Raw genomic sequence first — 12,229 nt, forward strand, 5'->3', positions numbered from 1 at the left:
GATAGAATAATTATTTAGCAGAATTGCACTATATAATGTGTTGCAGAAGCTGCATGGAAACAAAAGTAGCAAGCCAGTTCCTCAGGTTGCTTTCCATGGCTGTAGAGCAGACATCCACCTTCAGTGAGTGGTGCAGGTGAGCTGGTGCAGGTGAAGCCATTCTTTAGAATGGCAAGGAAGGTGTATTACTTGGTGGACTTACAAGACTCTGTGGAATATCAGATTTCCTATGCTTTTCCCAGCCAGTGTTATTCTTTTTGTTTTTTGCTGGCCTTCCCAGTAGTGCATCCTCACAGTCCTTGGCTCATCAGTGGGATCAGGCTAGGCTCTGGGTCTAGAGCAGCTCTGGTCCCCAAAGGAAACCAAGTATTTGGGCTGTGTAATTGTTGTCATCTTGTACCCCTTTGGCTTTCTTGCTTCACAGGCCCTTAAACAAGGTGGCAGCTGCAAAGAGCCAGAGATGGCTGGAAGGAAAAAATGCTGCTTGCAGCCAAGAGAGAATGATGGTCAGCCACTATGGAGTTGTCCCACCTACTCTACTTACCTTCTCTGGCAGCAGCTTAAAAGAGTCTGATTCATAAATACATAAAGATTTACTTAATTAATTTAAATCTGGGTTCTGTCATGCTGTATTTCCAATGTGGTTGTGTTTACTTTTCCAGAAGGAAAGGAATAATTTCCCATTCTACATTACTGTAACCTATCTATCAGCCCTAACCCCAGCAGGTGATTAGCCTGTGTATTTTGAAAAGTAAAAAGGTTGCCCGATTTTCTAGTCTTCATATGAGACATTAAGAAAAAAATCATGATGGCTCTTACTTTGTGTTAATGATCATATGGTTTGCCAGCTGTAGATATAAATACCATAATGCTTATGTGCAAAGATCTTATTTACAAGTGATATAGTCTTCTTTGTCCTTATTCTTTTGTCAGGTATAAGAAACGTGTTTCCCTAAACATGGGTGAAACAGAGCAGAGACCAACAGCAGGATCCCGCTTAGGAGCTCAGGAAAATGCTGGGATCAGTACTTTGGAGCATGGACAGAAACCACCTATGACACCTCCAGGAAAACTTGTCTCCATTAAAATTCAGATGCTGGATGACACACAAGAAACTTTTGACATTCCGGTAAGGATGTGGAGGTTGGGGTGGCTACAGATTATTCAAGCATTTCCAAAAATGCATGTTCTCAAACCAGTTCTCTTTTTATTTCAACTGTGATTCTTTGGCTAATGAATTTATGTTGTGGATAAAATGGCTACTATATCAGCATTAAATAGATGATGGTGCAATAGAATAACATTAAACAGGGAAGTGAACCGTAAATTACAGTTATTGTTCTGTTTCTGTTTGAACAGCTTCAGAAGAGGTGAAAGTCCTTGAATGTAATATTTCCTTGTGAAATATTACATTAGTGATTTCCTCTACTTTCTAAACAGTTGTTCTATTTCCTTGTTGCTGTTTTGCTCTTGATCCAGTAAACCATAGATGTATACAGATACTTCTTGTCTTTTCCTCTGGCAAGTCCTTAAGATAGTAACTTGAAATCATCAGAGTTTTTAGTAATTTCTGTCACTCTTATATGCACTGAGTGCTCTCTCACACACTGAGTGCAAGAAAAGAAGAAAAGCGGTCTCATTTAAAGTTTCTCTCCGTACCCCATTGAAATTAACCCAGGCTTGTTCTTGCCAAGGACACAGAGATACTACTGCTTTTGTGTGTGTTTGTGATCAGAAGAATCAGTTTGAATTAGTTTTGATACCAAGACTGATTCTGTTTCACGAAATCTGTTAGTAGGTACTAAGATTTTAACATGCTGTGCTTATGCAATTAACAGGTAAGGTGGTTGTACACTGCTGCTGTTATGAAAGTGTGGACTGGAATGTATATTTTTCAAATGTCTTCAGGGTTCAGTGAATAGAAAAACGGAAACCTGAGTTCAAATTTCATCCTTTGTTACTTGCATTTTCTGTAGCTATGGTAATTTCCATGCCTTCATTGGCTCAGTTTTCCCTTCTGTAAAATGGGGAGATTCCCATCAAGATACGGAGATCTCACAAATGTAAGATCTGGAAAAGTGTTATCCCTATATTAAAGACAAAGTAATTCTGATTAGGAAAACTACCATTAGAAAATGTTTTTAGCTGTTTATAAGGTTTTGTTTGTTTGTTTTGTATGTGTATGTGCACATGATTTTTGGTCCGCTCTCTGTTGCTGTTTGTGATCCAACTACAACTGTGTTTTCAGTCTCGGATTTTATTTTGGTTGAAAGTAAGTTCTCCGGACAGGCAGGTTATGTGTGAACCGAACTGCCATCCAGTGAAATGCTCACGTGTGTAGAAACTTGTTATGCTTTTTTGCCCTTCAGAATGCCCATCAAATATTCTTAGCGAACAGTAAAATTAGCAGTCTTTAGGTAATCATTACTGTTTAAAAGTGTACTAGTTAAAATTATTAAATGCTAATGAAAGTTTTGGTGCTTTTTTATGTGGTACAGATATTCTTACTATGACAGAGACAACTGTTATTTCTGGTCCCTCCCCCCACCCCATGCCCCCACCCCAACTCCCCATCCCACAGATGCTACTTCACCATACTTTGAAAATTGAAAATGATGTGCAGACACTTAGCAGGAATCATTTTGGTATCAGGTCCCTTTCAATAAATTGCCTAGAAGAAAATATGAAGTAATATGTGGATGCTGTGCACTTATGTAGTGCCAGCTTTGCTCCTGGGAGTTTAAGAAAACAGTATTTTTTTGATCTTTAATATTAGAAGACATCAACATTTCATTTGGTTTTAAATTTCAGCAACACCTGAAAGACCTGGGGATTTAAACAACTGTCTGTTCGGATCACTTCAATATGATTATTTTCAGAGGCTTTTATTTCATCACTATCACTACTCAAGGAAAGCCCTGTTGGTTTGAAAGTCACATCTTGTGGTGAAATTTGCAGGACACCCAAATTATAAAATCTATTGCAGCAGATTCCTAAACCCTTTTATCTTTAAGCTATGGAAATGGAGGAATGCCTGTACTTTTCAGTTAATTTTTAGTCCCATCTCATGAAACTGAGTAAGTTTTAATACATCTGTTTATTCATGTTGGAAAACCCATTTTTAAGCTTAATGTTTTCAGCCAGATTGGTGTAGTATACACAGAAAAGGAAAGTGATACCATTTCAACAAAATATTTCAGGAGCAGCAAGTGGGGCTGTGGGCAGAGGATGTTAAACATACATGCCTAAGCACATCTGTGGGCTTGCTTTTCAGTGGTGAATTAAGCACTTTGCGTGGTTGAAGGTCTGAACTACACTTTCCAAAACTTGAGCTGCTACATTATGAAAATAACTTTCCAAATATGATACAAGTATAAACTTAGGAGGATTTGTGTTTCCTACAGTTTCAGGAATTTTGCTGCACAAACCTTTCTCTGCTAGCAAATGAGCCAAACTTTGGGTGCTTTTATTGCTGCTTGTAATGTGTCTTGTAGGATGGTATGAAGTTTGATTGATGCCAGTTTATTATTTGTTCACAAAGTCTGCATAAAAATAGAAACAGATACTGGTGCTACTTCTTCTTGAGTTTAATGGAAGTAGTGAAGTAGATGGAACTGTCCATCTGTCTAGTCCTACTTCTGTGCTACTTGGTGCTACTCTTGTTATACCTTTACCATCACCACCCCATAAACTATAAGATGTTATTTGTGTGGTATTTTACTTGGTTTGTTATTGTTTTGTTTGAATGTTGTCATGGTTTGGGCATTTTAATGTGCGGTAGTTTATTTATTTTTTTTTGTTTCTTGCATTTTGTTTTGGGTGGGTTTTTTTTTTAATTGTCTTTCAAGGGACAAGATTCAATATCTTTGCAATTGAGCAATCTCTTTTCTCACATTGTATGCAGATGACTTGCTATTATTATCCTTCAGATTCCCATGTCTGTTCTGTGTATAACAAAAAGGAGGAAAACATAATCTACTTCCACTACCCCCCTAGTGCTGCTGCCCTTTGTGCTATTTAAAAGTGAAGTAACTCTAGTGTCATTTGAGTTTCTAAAGGAAAATGAATTCTTTTGGGCTCAGTGCTTTAATGCCATCTAATCATACCATGTTGGACTTCTTGTATTAGCTCCTCAGAAGCAAAAACCCAACCAAACAAACAAAAAAGAGGAGAAGAGAGATCCACATGCTTTCAATGATATTTTTTTACTAGGAAAAGCCTGAAAAGTATATGGAGAGAGTTTGTATGGGAGGCTTCAAAAACAGAAGTCACAATGGAAGGCCTTCTCATCAATTTTTGCAAATGCAGTGTCGTAAAAGGAAGAGTGCATAACAAAAAATCTTTTATGCTCCATGTCGTTAACAAAAAATATTTCATTGCAGAATTTACCAACGTTCCTATATTTCAAAAAGCTAATGAAAACTTGAATAGATAATTCTGGATCTTTTACATACATACAGTTAGCTGATTGTGTACAGATGTTTGGAGGAGGAAAGGGAAAGGTAGGCAATGCCATTTTCAAAACAAACAAACAAACAAAAAGATTACATGACTTCCACTTTGTATTTCTTGCCTTTACATAAAAGGAAAGTATAAAATTCATCAGTTATCTCTTTGAGCACATTTTTGTCTCTTCAGTTATGAGAAAATAAATTATGTAGAATATCCTTTCCCCTTTCAAGTTATTCAGCATTTTATGACTGATTTTCGGTACCTTTCGTTTGAGTCTGTCATGAACTCTCAGACCAGACTTCAGCTGCAGTTGTAGGTGATCAGTGCCTGGAAACCAGGCCACGAGTTGAAAGTTTGTGATCATTCAGCACTTGCAGCTGTGTGTCGTGATGTTAGCTTCGTGGAGGGGGTTGCATGCAAGTGTGGAATAGATTTCTGCCTCTTGCTTTGTGTTTCCAATTTCCACTTTGGCTGTATTTACTGAAAAATTAGTTAGATATGCTAACTGAAGACTGCAGAGGTCCAAAATACAGCCTTCAGTTTCAGCTAGTGTTTGGTTGAGTTATGGCTATGTGATAGAATGAGCAAATATGTTTCCTTTCTGCTACGTAAGAAGACAAAAGCTTTAGCTAAAATGACTGAAATGCAGGAGGAAGAGTATTTTTCCAATATGTGCACAGATAGTGATAATCATATATAGATAGATCTTGGGCATTTTGAAAAGATGACACTTCTACCTTAAGACTTTTGAAACCCAACGCTGCTAAACAGAGGTGATGTATTATACAACAGAGGATGGAGATCTTCAGTTCTGTATTGCTCTCTTGTTTCTACTAGTCTCGTTCAAGTTAGTTGGAAGAGAATGGAGTTGATTCCATAAGGCCGTAGCAAAACTTATAGATTTTCATATATTTGTGTTAATATGATCTTCCCTGTAGATTCAAAACAGTTGAAGTAAAGTGAAATACAGTTTTTAAAGAGCAGTAAAAATAGGTGATGGTTGCATCTACTGCAGGTCCTTCTGGGAAAGAACACCCATTCATGTTTAGTGTCTATGCCATTTATAAGTTATTTGCTTTTATAGTTGTTTCAGGGCCAGAACTAATCTGTTTTAAAACTAATTCTAAGTGTGAAGAGTCAGTGTTGTTTCTTTCTAGGTAATGCTGAAGACATGACTGATTCTCTTGTTAGACTGCTGGGATGATCTGGTGACTCAGACCAGGATTTAATCCTGACTAATATGATGCTTGTCACTGATTATATCCTACTCTCTGTGTGAATGAAGCTGATGTGATTGAAATGATACTACTGAGGCTAAATAAAGAGTCAGAACTGTTTCTTTCCTCTTACCATCAAAAGTGAGATCAAAGTATGTCATGGGAGGTAAGGATTCTTCTTTTGGTTAGGATCTGATCTCTTTAATTAAAACCAAACCGAAGTCCTCTTTATTGTGTCTGGAAGAAAATAGTTGCTTCCTTCTTGTGGCTGTCTTTTGGAAAGACCAAAACATACTTGCCTGTCAGATTACTCAAGTTTATTAAACATCTGGTTTTTGTAGTGTGTCAACTTCCTTACCCTCTGAATGTATTCAAGCCTTTTGAAATATGCAGGGTTGGAAAATGTCATTTTCTCTGGGGGATTAACACCAGGTTTCTTGAGCAATAGGAGTCTCTTAATGGAAAGCAGGGTGAAGGTGTAATCTTTAGTAAACATTATTTGTAAACATTTCATTTCAGTCTGCTTTTCTCTCAGAAGAGAAAGGCTTCATCATCTTTACGTTACTTTAGAGTAAAGAGAATAAAGACCAAATGGTCTTGGTCTACTACTATATATCTTCCCCTGGAGTTTGGATGTAGTACCTTGGCAGGGAATTTCTGTCCCTCAAGTTCAAAATTCTTACAGAAAGAAGGACTTTGTAATCCTGGCAGGGATTTGTTTCTTAAGGCTGATGTTCTGGGTGGGGTTTTTTTGCTTATTTGTATGGTTTCTTTTCTGTTTGTTTGGCTGGTTTTGTTTGTTCATGCAGCCATATAATGGTGACTTATATTCTCTTTGCAGGGAAAATGCCTGCATAGTGCACTCCCCACCAACTCTAGGCCAGTTGAAGTGTGCCAGGAAAAGCTTAATATTAGAAAGTCACAATACTTAATAACAAAGATAGCATGTGCTTTATTATAAATTTCCACAAGCACTGTGTTACTTTATTAAGTTCAACATTTCAGCCACAATTTTATAAATGTTTAAATTATTTTCTGTAACATTTATGGGCTATGATAATTGCTTTGTCCTAGATACTTACCCCGGTCTTCAATAAGCAACTACAACCAGCAAATAAAACAATTTAATAAAAAGAGCATGAGACAGTAAGGCAATGCAGAAACCTGAAACAGTGTTTTGTGCTTTCTCAGCCGAGCTTCAGCTTCAGTTCAATATGAATAGCATTTTTTTTCCAGCTTAGGAAGTGAACAGCAGGTCAAATGTCAGTTATTCATCAGTCTGAGACTTTCTTTTCTTCCTGTGCCTGAAATTATTTGGCCATTGCTGTCAGACTATTTCCAGTGAATATAAAGCATTTAAATATCCGCTAATTGTCATGCCAACTCTGCTGGATCTTCTGAAATTACAAGAAAAGCATTTTTTTTCCTATAACTCTGAAACACATCACTTGCATTTTTCTCGGCACAAGATTATAGCTGAAGTAGATACCTAGTAAACTGTGATTTTTGTTGACAAATTAGAACGTCTTTGTTGAAAGAGTATTTTAGTGTTTTGTGTTAATAATCTGTGTGCTTTTCAAAACAAGAGAGAGAATAATCCACAAACAAACTTCTGTAACCTGAAGTAGTAGACTGTTTAAACTGTTGTTTTCTTTGTTAATGTTCTGTAGAATGAATAATATAAGAAGGAATATAATTTTAAATGCCAACAGATCCAGTCCATTTTCTCGCTAGATTGATATGTTTGAAGATAACTGAGAAATGAATGTAATTTTCTTGAACGAATTAGTCTAGCTTGTAATCAGGGAAGGCTTCTCAAATAATGCCTTTTCACCTCTCTTGGTTCAGCTGACTCACCAAGTCACACCAATGTATGAGCTGACACAAAGCAGAGGATGGAGCTGGCACAGGAAGGGCAGCTGTGGATGAAGAGGCAGTGTGTGAGCGTTTCTGAACTCTACAGCATTGACTGAAGGGGTCATTGAAATCATGCTGTTAATTTTGGTAATTGTTTCTACATCTGTGAGTTGGTTTGCACAGCACTGGTGAATCTGTGAGGGGAGTGTGGGCTCCCTCTCAGCTGTGGGGTGTTTCCCTTGGCACCTGTTTGGAAGTGACAGATGTCCAAGGAACAGTGGGAGGTGTTTGCCATCTCTCCTCTTCAAAGTGTACATATATGGGTGGCTAGTGGCAGAAGTGGAGGCTGACTCCTCTAGCTCTACCTTTTCCTGTTTCAGGGGTGATGGGAGGGATGTTCTGCTTCTGGTCTGAGCTGAGAGGAGAGCTGAACTGCCTTCCTTCTCCTTGAAACTGAGTTTCATCTCTTCCGTCTTTGAAGATTTTGAAAACTGGAGGTCAAAGCTTCAACTAATAATTTTCATCCATAGTTGGGTGAAAGCATGGTATGTTGAACATGCTGTTCATCATGCCTGTCTGAAAGGTGGGTTTTGGGATGAGATGAATTGCTCTCTGGCGGTGCTTCTGTATTCCTACAAATTGCTATTCTCTCTCCCAGGTCTAACATAGGATCACAGAATCATTTAGGTTGGAAAAGGCCTTTAAGATCATTGAGTCCCACCATATTTATGCAACATTTAACTATATAGGAGTATCATACAATTAAAAAAACATCAAAGGAAAAATGCTGTTAAACCTTAGTTGTAGATGCAGTATGGATGTGAATGACCCATACCTGAAACAGACCAGCTAGGCACAAAGATAAGGAGTGTCCTCATCATCTCCATCCATTCAAATGGTTATCATCATCTATTAAACCTAGATTCAGCAGCCAGACAGGGTTAGATGCATGGCTAATGAAGGGAGAGGAAATTCCTCATTTCTGGCAGTTCCCAATACGGGAATGCTCCTTTCCCCAAGCCCCTCCCCATAACACTTACCTTTGGGAGGAGTGTAAAAGTTGCAAAATAAAGTGCACTGTGAAGGAGGAGAGCATCGGTGCTGTGCAGCAGTGGTGCACATGCATGGCATGATTTACTTAAGCACATTCTTTGTTAGCACAAGGTGGTCGAGCTCAAGTTACTTTTGTTAAGCCCTTACGCAAAACAGTTGTCTGGGCTTCTGGACATGTGTTCTGGAGGGGCATAGTAAATGAAAGAGAGAAACTTCTGTGAGAAAAATAGCTGCCTTGCTCCACCTCCTGAGTTAAAAAAGTGTGTGTTTTCCACTGCTAAAGAAATGCAGCATAAGTGTGATGCTTTGCCAAGAGCAGAGTCTCATGTTAGACTCCAGGCATTTCAAAGCCCACCTGGTTTATAGTTCTGCACTGAGCAAAAGGTCAGAAAACTTGGGCTCGTATGTAAGTTGGGCTGGTGTGTGATTATGTCACACAGCCATTCGAAGCACTGGATTTCAGTAATTTGAATGTCAAGTAAAAGCATATCTGCCTGTAACTTGTTCTCTCGTCTGTTTGAGGGATGAAGGAATCTTTATTATGGGATCTCTTGCTTTCCACCATTAGTTTAAACAGAATTGAAAGCTGTCTGTGCAAACAAAGGCTTATGCAGCACAGGATAAAAGAATAGCAAAATGTTATAAACTGTCCACTTGTTTCCCTTTCAGTTCATCCTCAGTTGATCATGATCATCTATTAACAATTTTTGCTTGGTGATAACACAACCTGCTGAAATGCTCCTCTTCAGGTTCATTTGCCTACTATGGATTCTTGCTGTGCATGGAACCTTTCTTTGCCTTTAGCTTGGGATGTTAATATTTTTGCACTGGGATTCATCTTTGTATGTTTGTCAGGGGTGCTTTTTCTTTCCTCAAACCTGAAGTCTGCCACAGACCTTCTTTTCCTCCCTACTTCTGCAGGAATGCCTGGGTAGTTCAGCTGTCAGAGGCACAGCTTTAGCAGCTGTTGGGGGAAGCAGTCCCACCACTCTGCTGCACCGACGAGGATGCTTGTCTGACTCTGTGCTAAGGCAGCCCACTGGGGCAATCCTGCCTAAAAAGCTTTGCTTTTCACCAGTTTAGCTACAACTATGGGCTTCCTATGCATGCTGATAGGGATGCAACAGGTGGGAGGACCGTGTTAACAGTAGTTCAGATTTGGGTAAAGCTGCTGTGGAAGTACACAGCTGCAGAGATGGGAAAGAGAATGAATGTTAGGAACTCCTCCAACCCTTAAAGTGCTTAAGAATATGACTATATCAGTTGATATTTTAGCAGTTCTTTGGTGTTCTCATTTGGTACTGCTTGTTCCTTCCTTGCTTGGCACATGCCACCTTATATTGTTTATCCTCCTTGTCCTCTCTGCCTCTCCACAGCTCCTTTGCCAACTGCTGGTTCAATTCCTTGCCATTGGTATTCTCCAAACAAACAGGAGACAGCAGTGTGGAAATACACAGGAGTCCTGGGTGTATCTCCTGGGTCTTCAGCCAGCTTCATTCTGGAGATGATATCCTTCCTCAGCACAGTATCAGGGCTTTGTATTACAAGCCACATGTTGTGCTGCACAGGGGAGAAAGTGCTAATCACTTCAAAGGCTGGGTCTGCAATGCAGCACTAGGGATGCTTTCTGTAATAGCAGAGTCAAATTCTCATTCATTAAAGTGAAATTTGTCTAGCTTAAAATAAACTAAACCCCCTATAACTAGAATGCAGTGATTAAAGCAGCATGTCTTATCTTGTTACAGTCTAAAGGGGCTCCACCAGTTGCCAGATTTAAAAACCTTCGGAAAGACTTATTGATAGGCTGCTTACCTGTAAACTTGTCTCCACTGCTCCAATGAGCTACCTTGATAAGGCCATGATTACAATATGGATGCACAATTAAATGTTGTCTTTTGCATGCCAATGCGTAAATCATGTGAAAAATTGAGGAACTGATTTTATTCCAAGCCAATTAAAATGAACAGAGGGTACTAACAAAAGAACTATTTCTGTATATTTACTAACTTATAGGCGTACCGTGGAGACTGTAAGGTGAAGGGTCCTATCTGGACCTCTCACCAGGGAATCTTTCGCGACTGGGAACAGTGAACAAATTATGAATAAAAATGTATTCCTCTGTGCCATGTGGATACACAGAGAGACCCTCCATGCCTTGCAATGTGAGGATGATGCAAGACCCCCCTGTACGAGCCCAGGGGAGGTATGTTACAACCAGCCAAAAGATAACACCCACTTCCAAAGCAGAGAAATTACCTTTTAAGGCAACAAGCGGACAGTAAAATGAATATTCAACAACTGATATCAAAGGGTACAAAAAGCGCGGTTTTCAAACAGCAGTGTGCTCTTTGCATGATTCAAAGGTGCACCCAGTGCTGGAAATGGGTACCCAGCACTGCAATAAAAATCTCTTGCTATATTTCTTTGTCCTGCAGGTATTTTTGCCGTCTTCAAAATTCCAGAGAAAAAGTAACTTATAACAAATCACATGAAATGTATGGCTGAAAATGTTTGCCAAAGCTTTTGTGCATATTTGAATGAGGCTGCTGTGTTAAAATCATTCTTGGATAAATATGTCAATTTCTAAAAAAAAAAAAAAAAAAATTGATGCACGAGGCACACATCAAGCACCAGATAACTCAGTGAATACAAACAGCAATTGCAGAAGTAGATTAAAATATTTCCTTTTCTTATCCCCATCCCCAAAACAGAGGCTTTGACTGATAAAAATTGCACAAACCTAACGCTGCCAGAATATAAATAGCAAGTGGTGAGTTATGACTTAGTGCCAATTTGCTTTTTGATGGCCTGTTGGCAGGTGAAAATATTCATGCAGAGCACAGCAGCAGGGAGTTTTGTCCTCATTTTTTTAACTGTTATCTTCCTACCTGGTTTTCTGATTGAACTTGGAGTCATTCCTTCTTTTTTTCCTTCAGTTTGCCTTGCTTTTATAATTCTGGTCTTATTCTCATGCCATAATGTCTTCATATGGTTCTTACTGAATTTAAAACTTTCTCCATTTGGTAGATAGTAGGCAGTATTTGTGTGTCGCTGTTGCTTAGTATTCAGAGTCTAGTTCTTCATGCTTGAAGGGGGACCTTTTGCTCTTAAATGACTCTTCACATTTCATTGCTTCATTCCCTGGTGCAGATGCTCAGTTTTCTTCTCTTCTGTCATATCACCCCCATCTAACATCTCAATTTTGTCCTTTCTTAGAAAACATTCATCTTCGTATCCTTTGTATGGATGGCTCCTTGTAGAGTTCTCTTTCTGGTCTCTTCCAAGAGCACATTTGGCCAGAGCAGCAGGTACTGGATCTTGAGTGACTGTAAGTCAGGGGAGCACCTTGCCCTTCTGATTACTGGCAGTGACAAGCAGGATCCTCAGCCACTTTACATTGTCTTTGGTTGACTGGAGTTGCTAGAAATAAGCTGGGTTATGTCATACAATGATGTGATCCAGGATGCTCCTCCTAGAGCGGTGCATACAGAAATGAATCGCAGATACCACAAATTTTGTGAACAGACTTGAAATAAAAGGGATTTTGCAGAATTAATTAAGGTAATACAGGTGAATGTAAAAGAGAACCCTCCATCAAACCTTATATAAAAAATATTTTACAGCAGTTGTAAAAGCATCTTACCAAGTAC

At 38.9% G+C, this 12,229-nt stretch overlaps 1 protein-coding gene across 2 annotated transcripts in view; it reads left to right on the forward strand.

Moving 5' to 3' along the window:
- Window positions 1–12,229, forward strand: part of FARP1 (FERM, ARH/RhoGEF and pleckstrin domain protein 1) — a 200,411-nt gene that overhangs the window by 39,082 nt on the left and 149,100 nt on the right. For both annotated transcript variants that reach the window (XM_050332701.1, XM_050332702.1), the window contains exon 2: window positions 934–1,129. In XM_050332701.1, coding sequence (XP_050188658.1) covers window positions 959–1,129 — 171 coding nt within the window. In that variant the 5' untranslated portion in view covers window positions 934–958. The remainder of the gene's footprint in view (window positions 1–933; window positions 1,130–12,229) is intronic.

The sequence above is a fragment of the Myiozetetes cayanensis genome, unplaced genomic scaffold, assembly GCF_022539395.1.
Source record: "Myiozetetes cayanensis isolate MyiCay16 unplaced genomic scaffold, myiCay2020 scf5-8, whole genome shotgun sequence".
Taxonomy (NCBI): domain Eukaryota; kingdom Metazoa; phylum Chordata; class Aves; order Passeriformes; family Tyrannidae; genus Myiozetetes; species Myiozetetes cayanensis.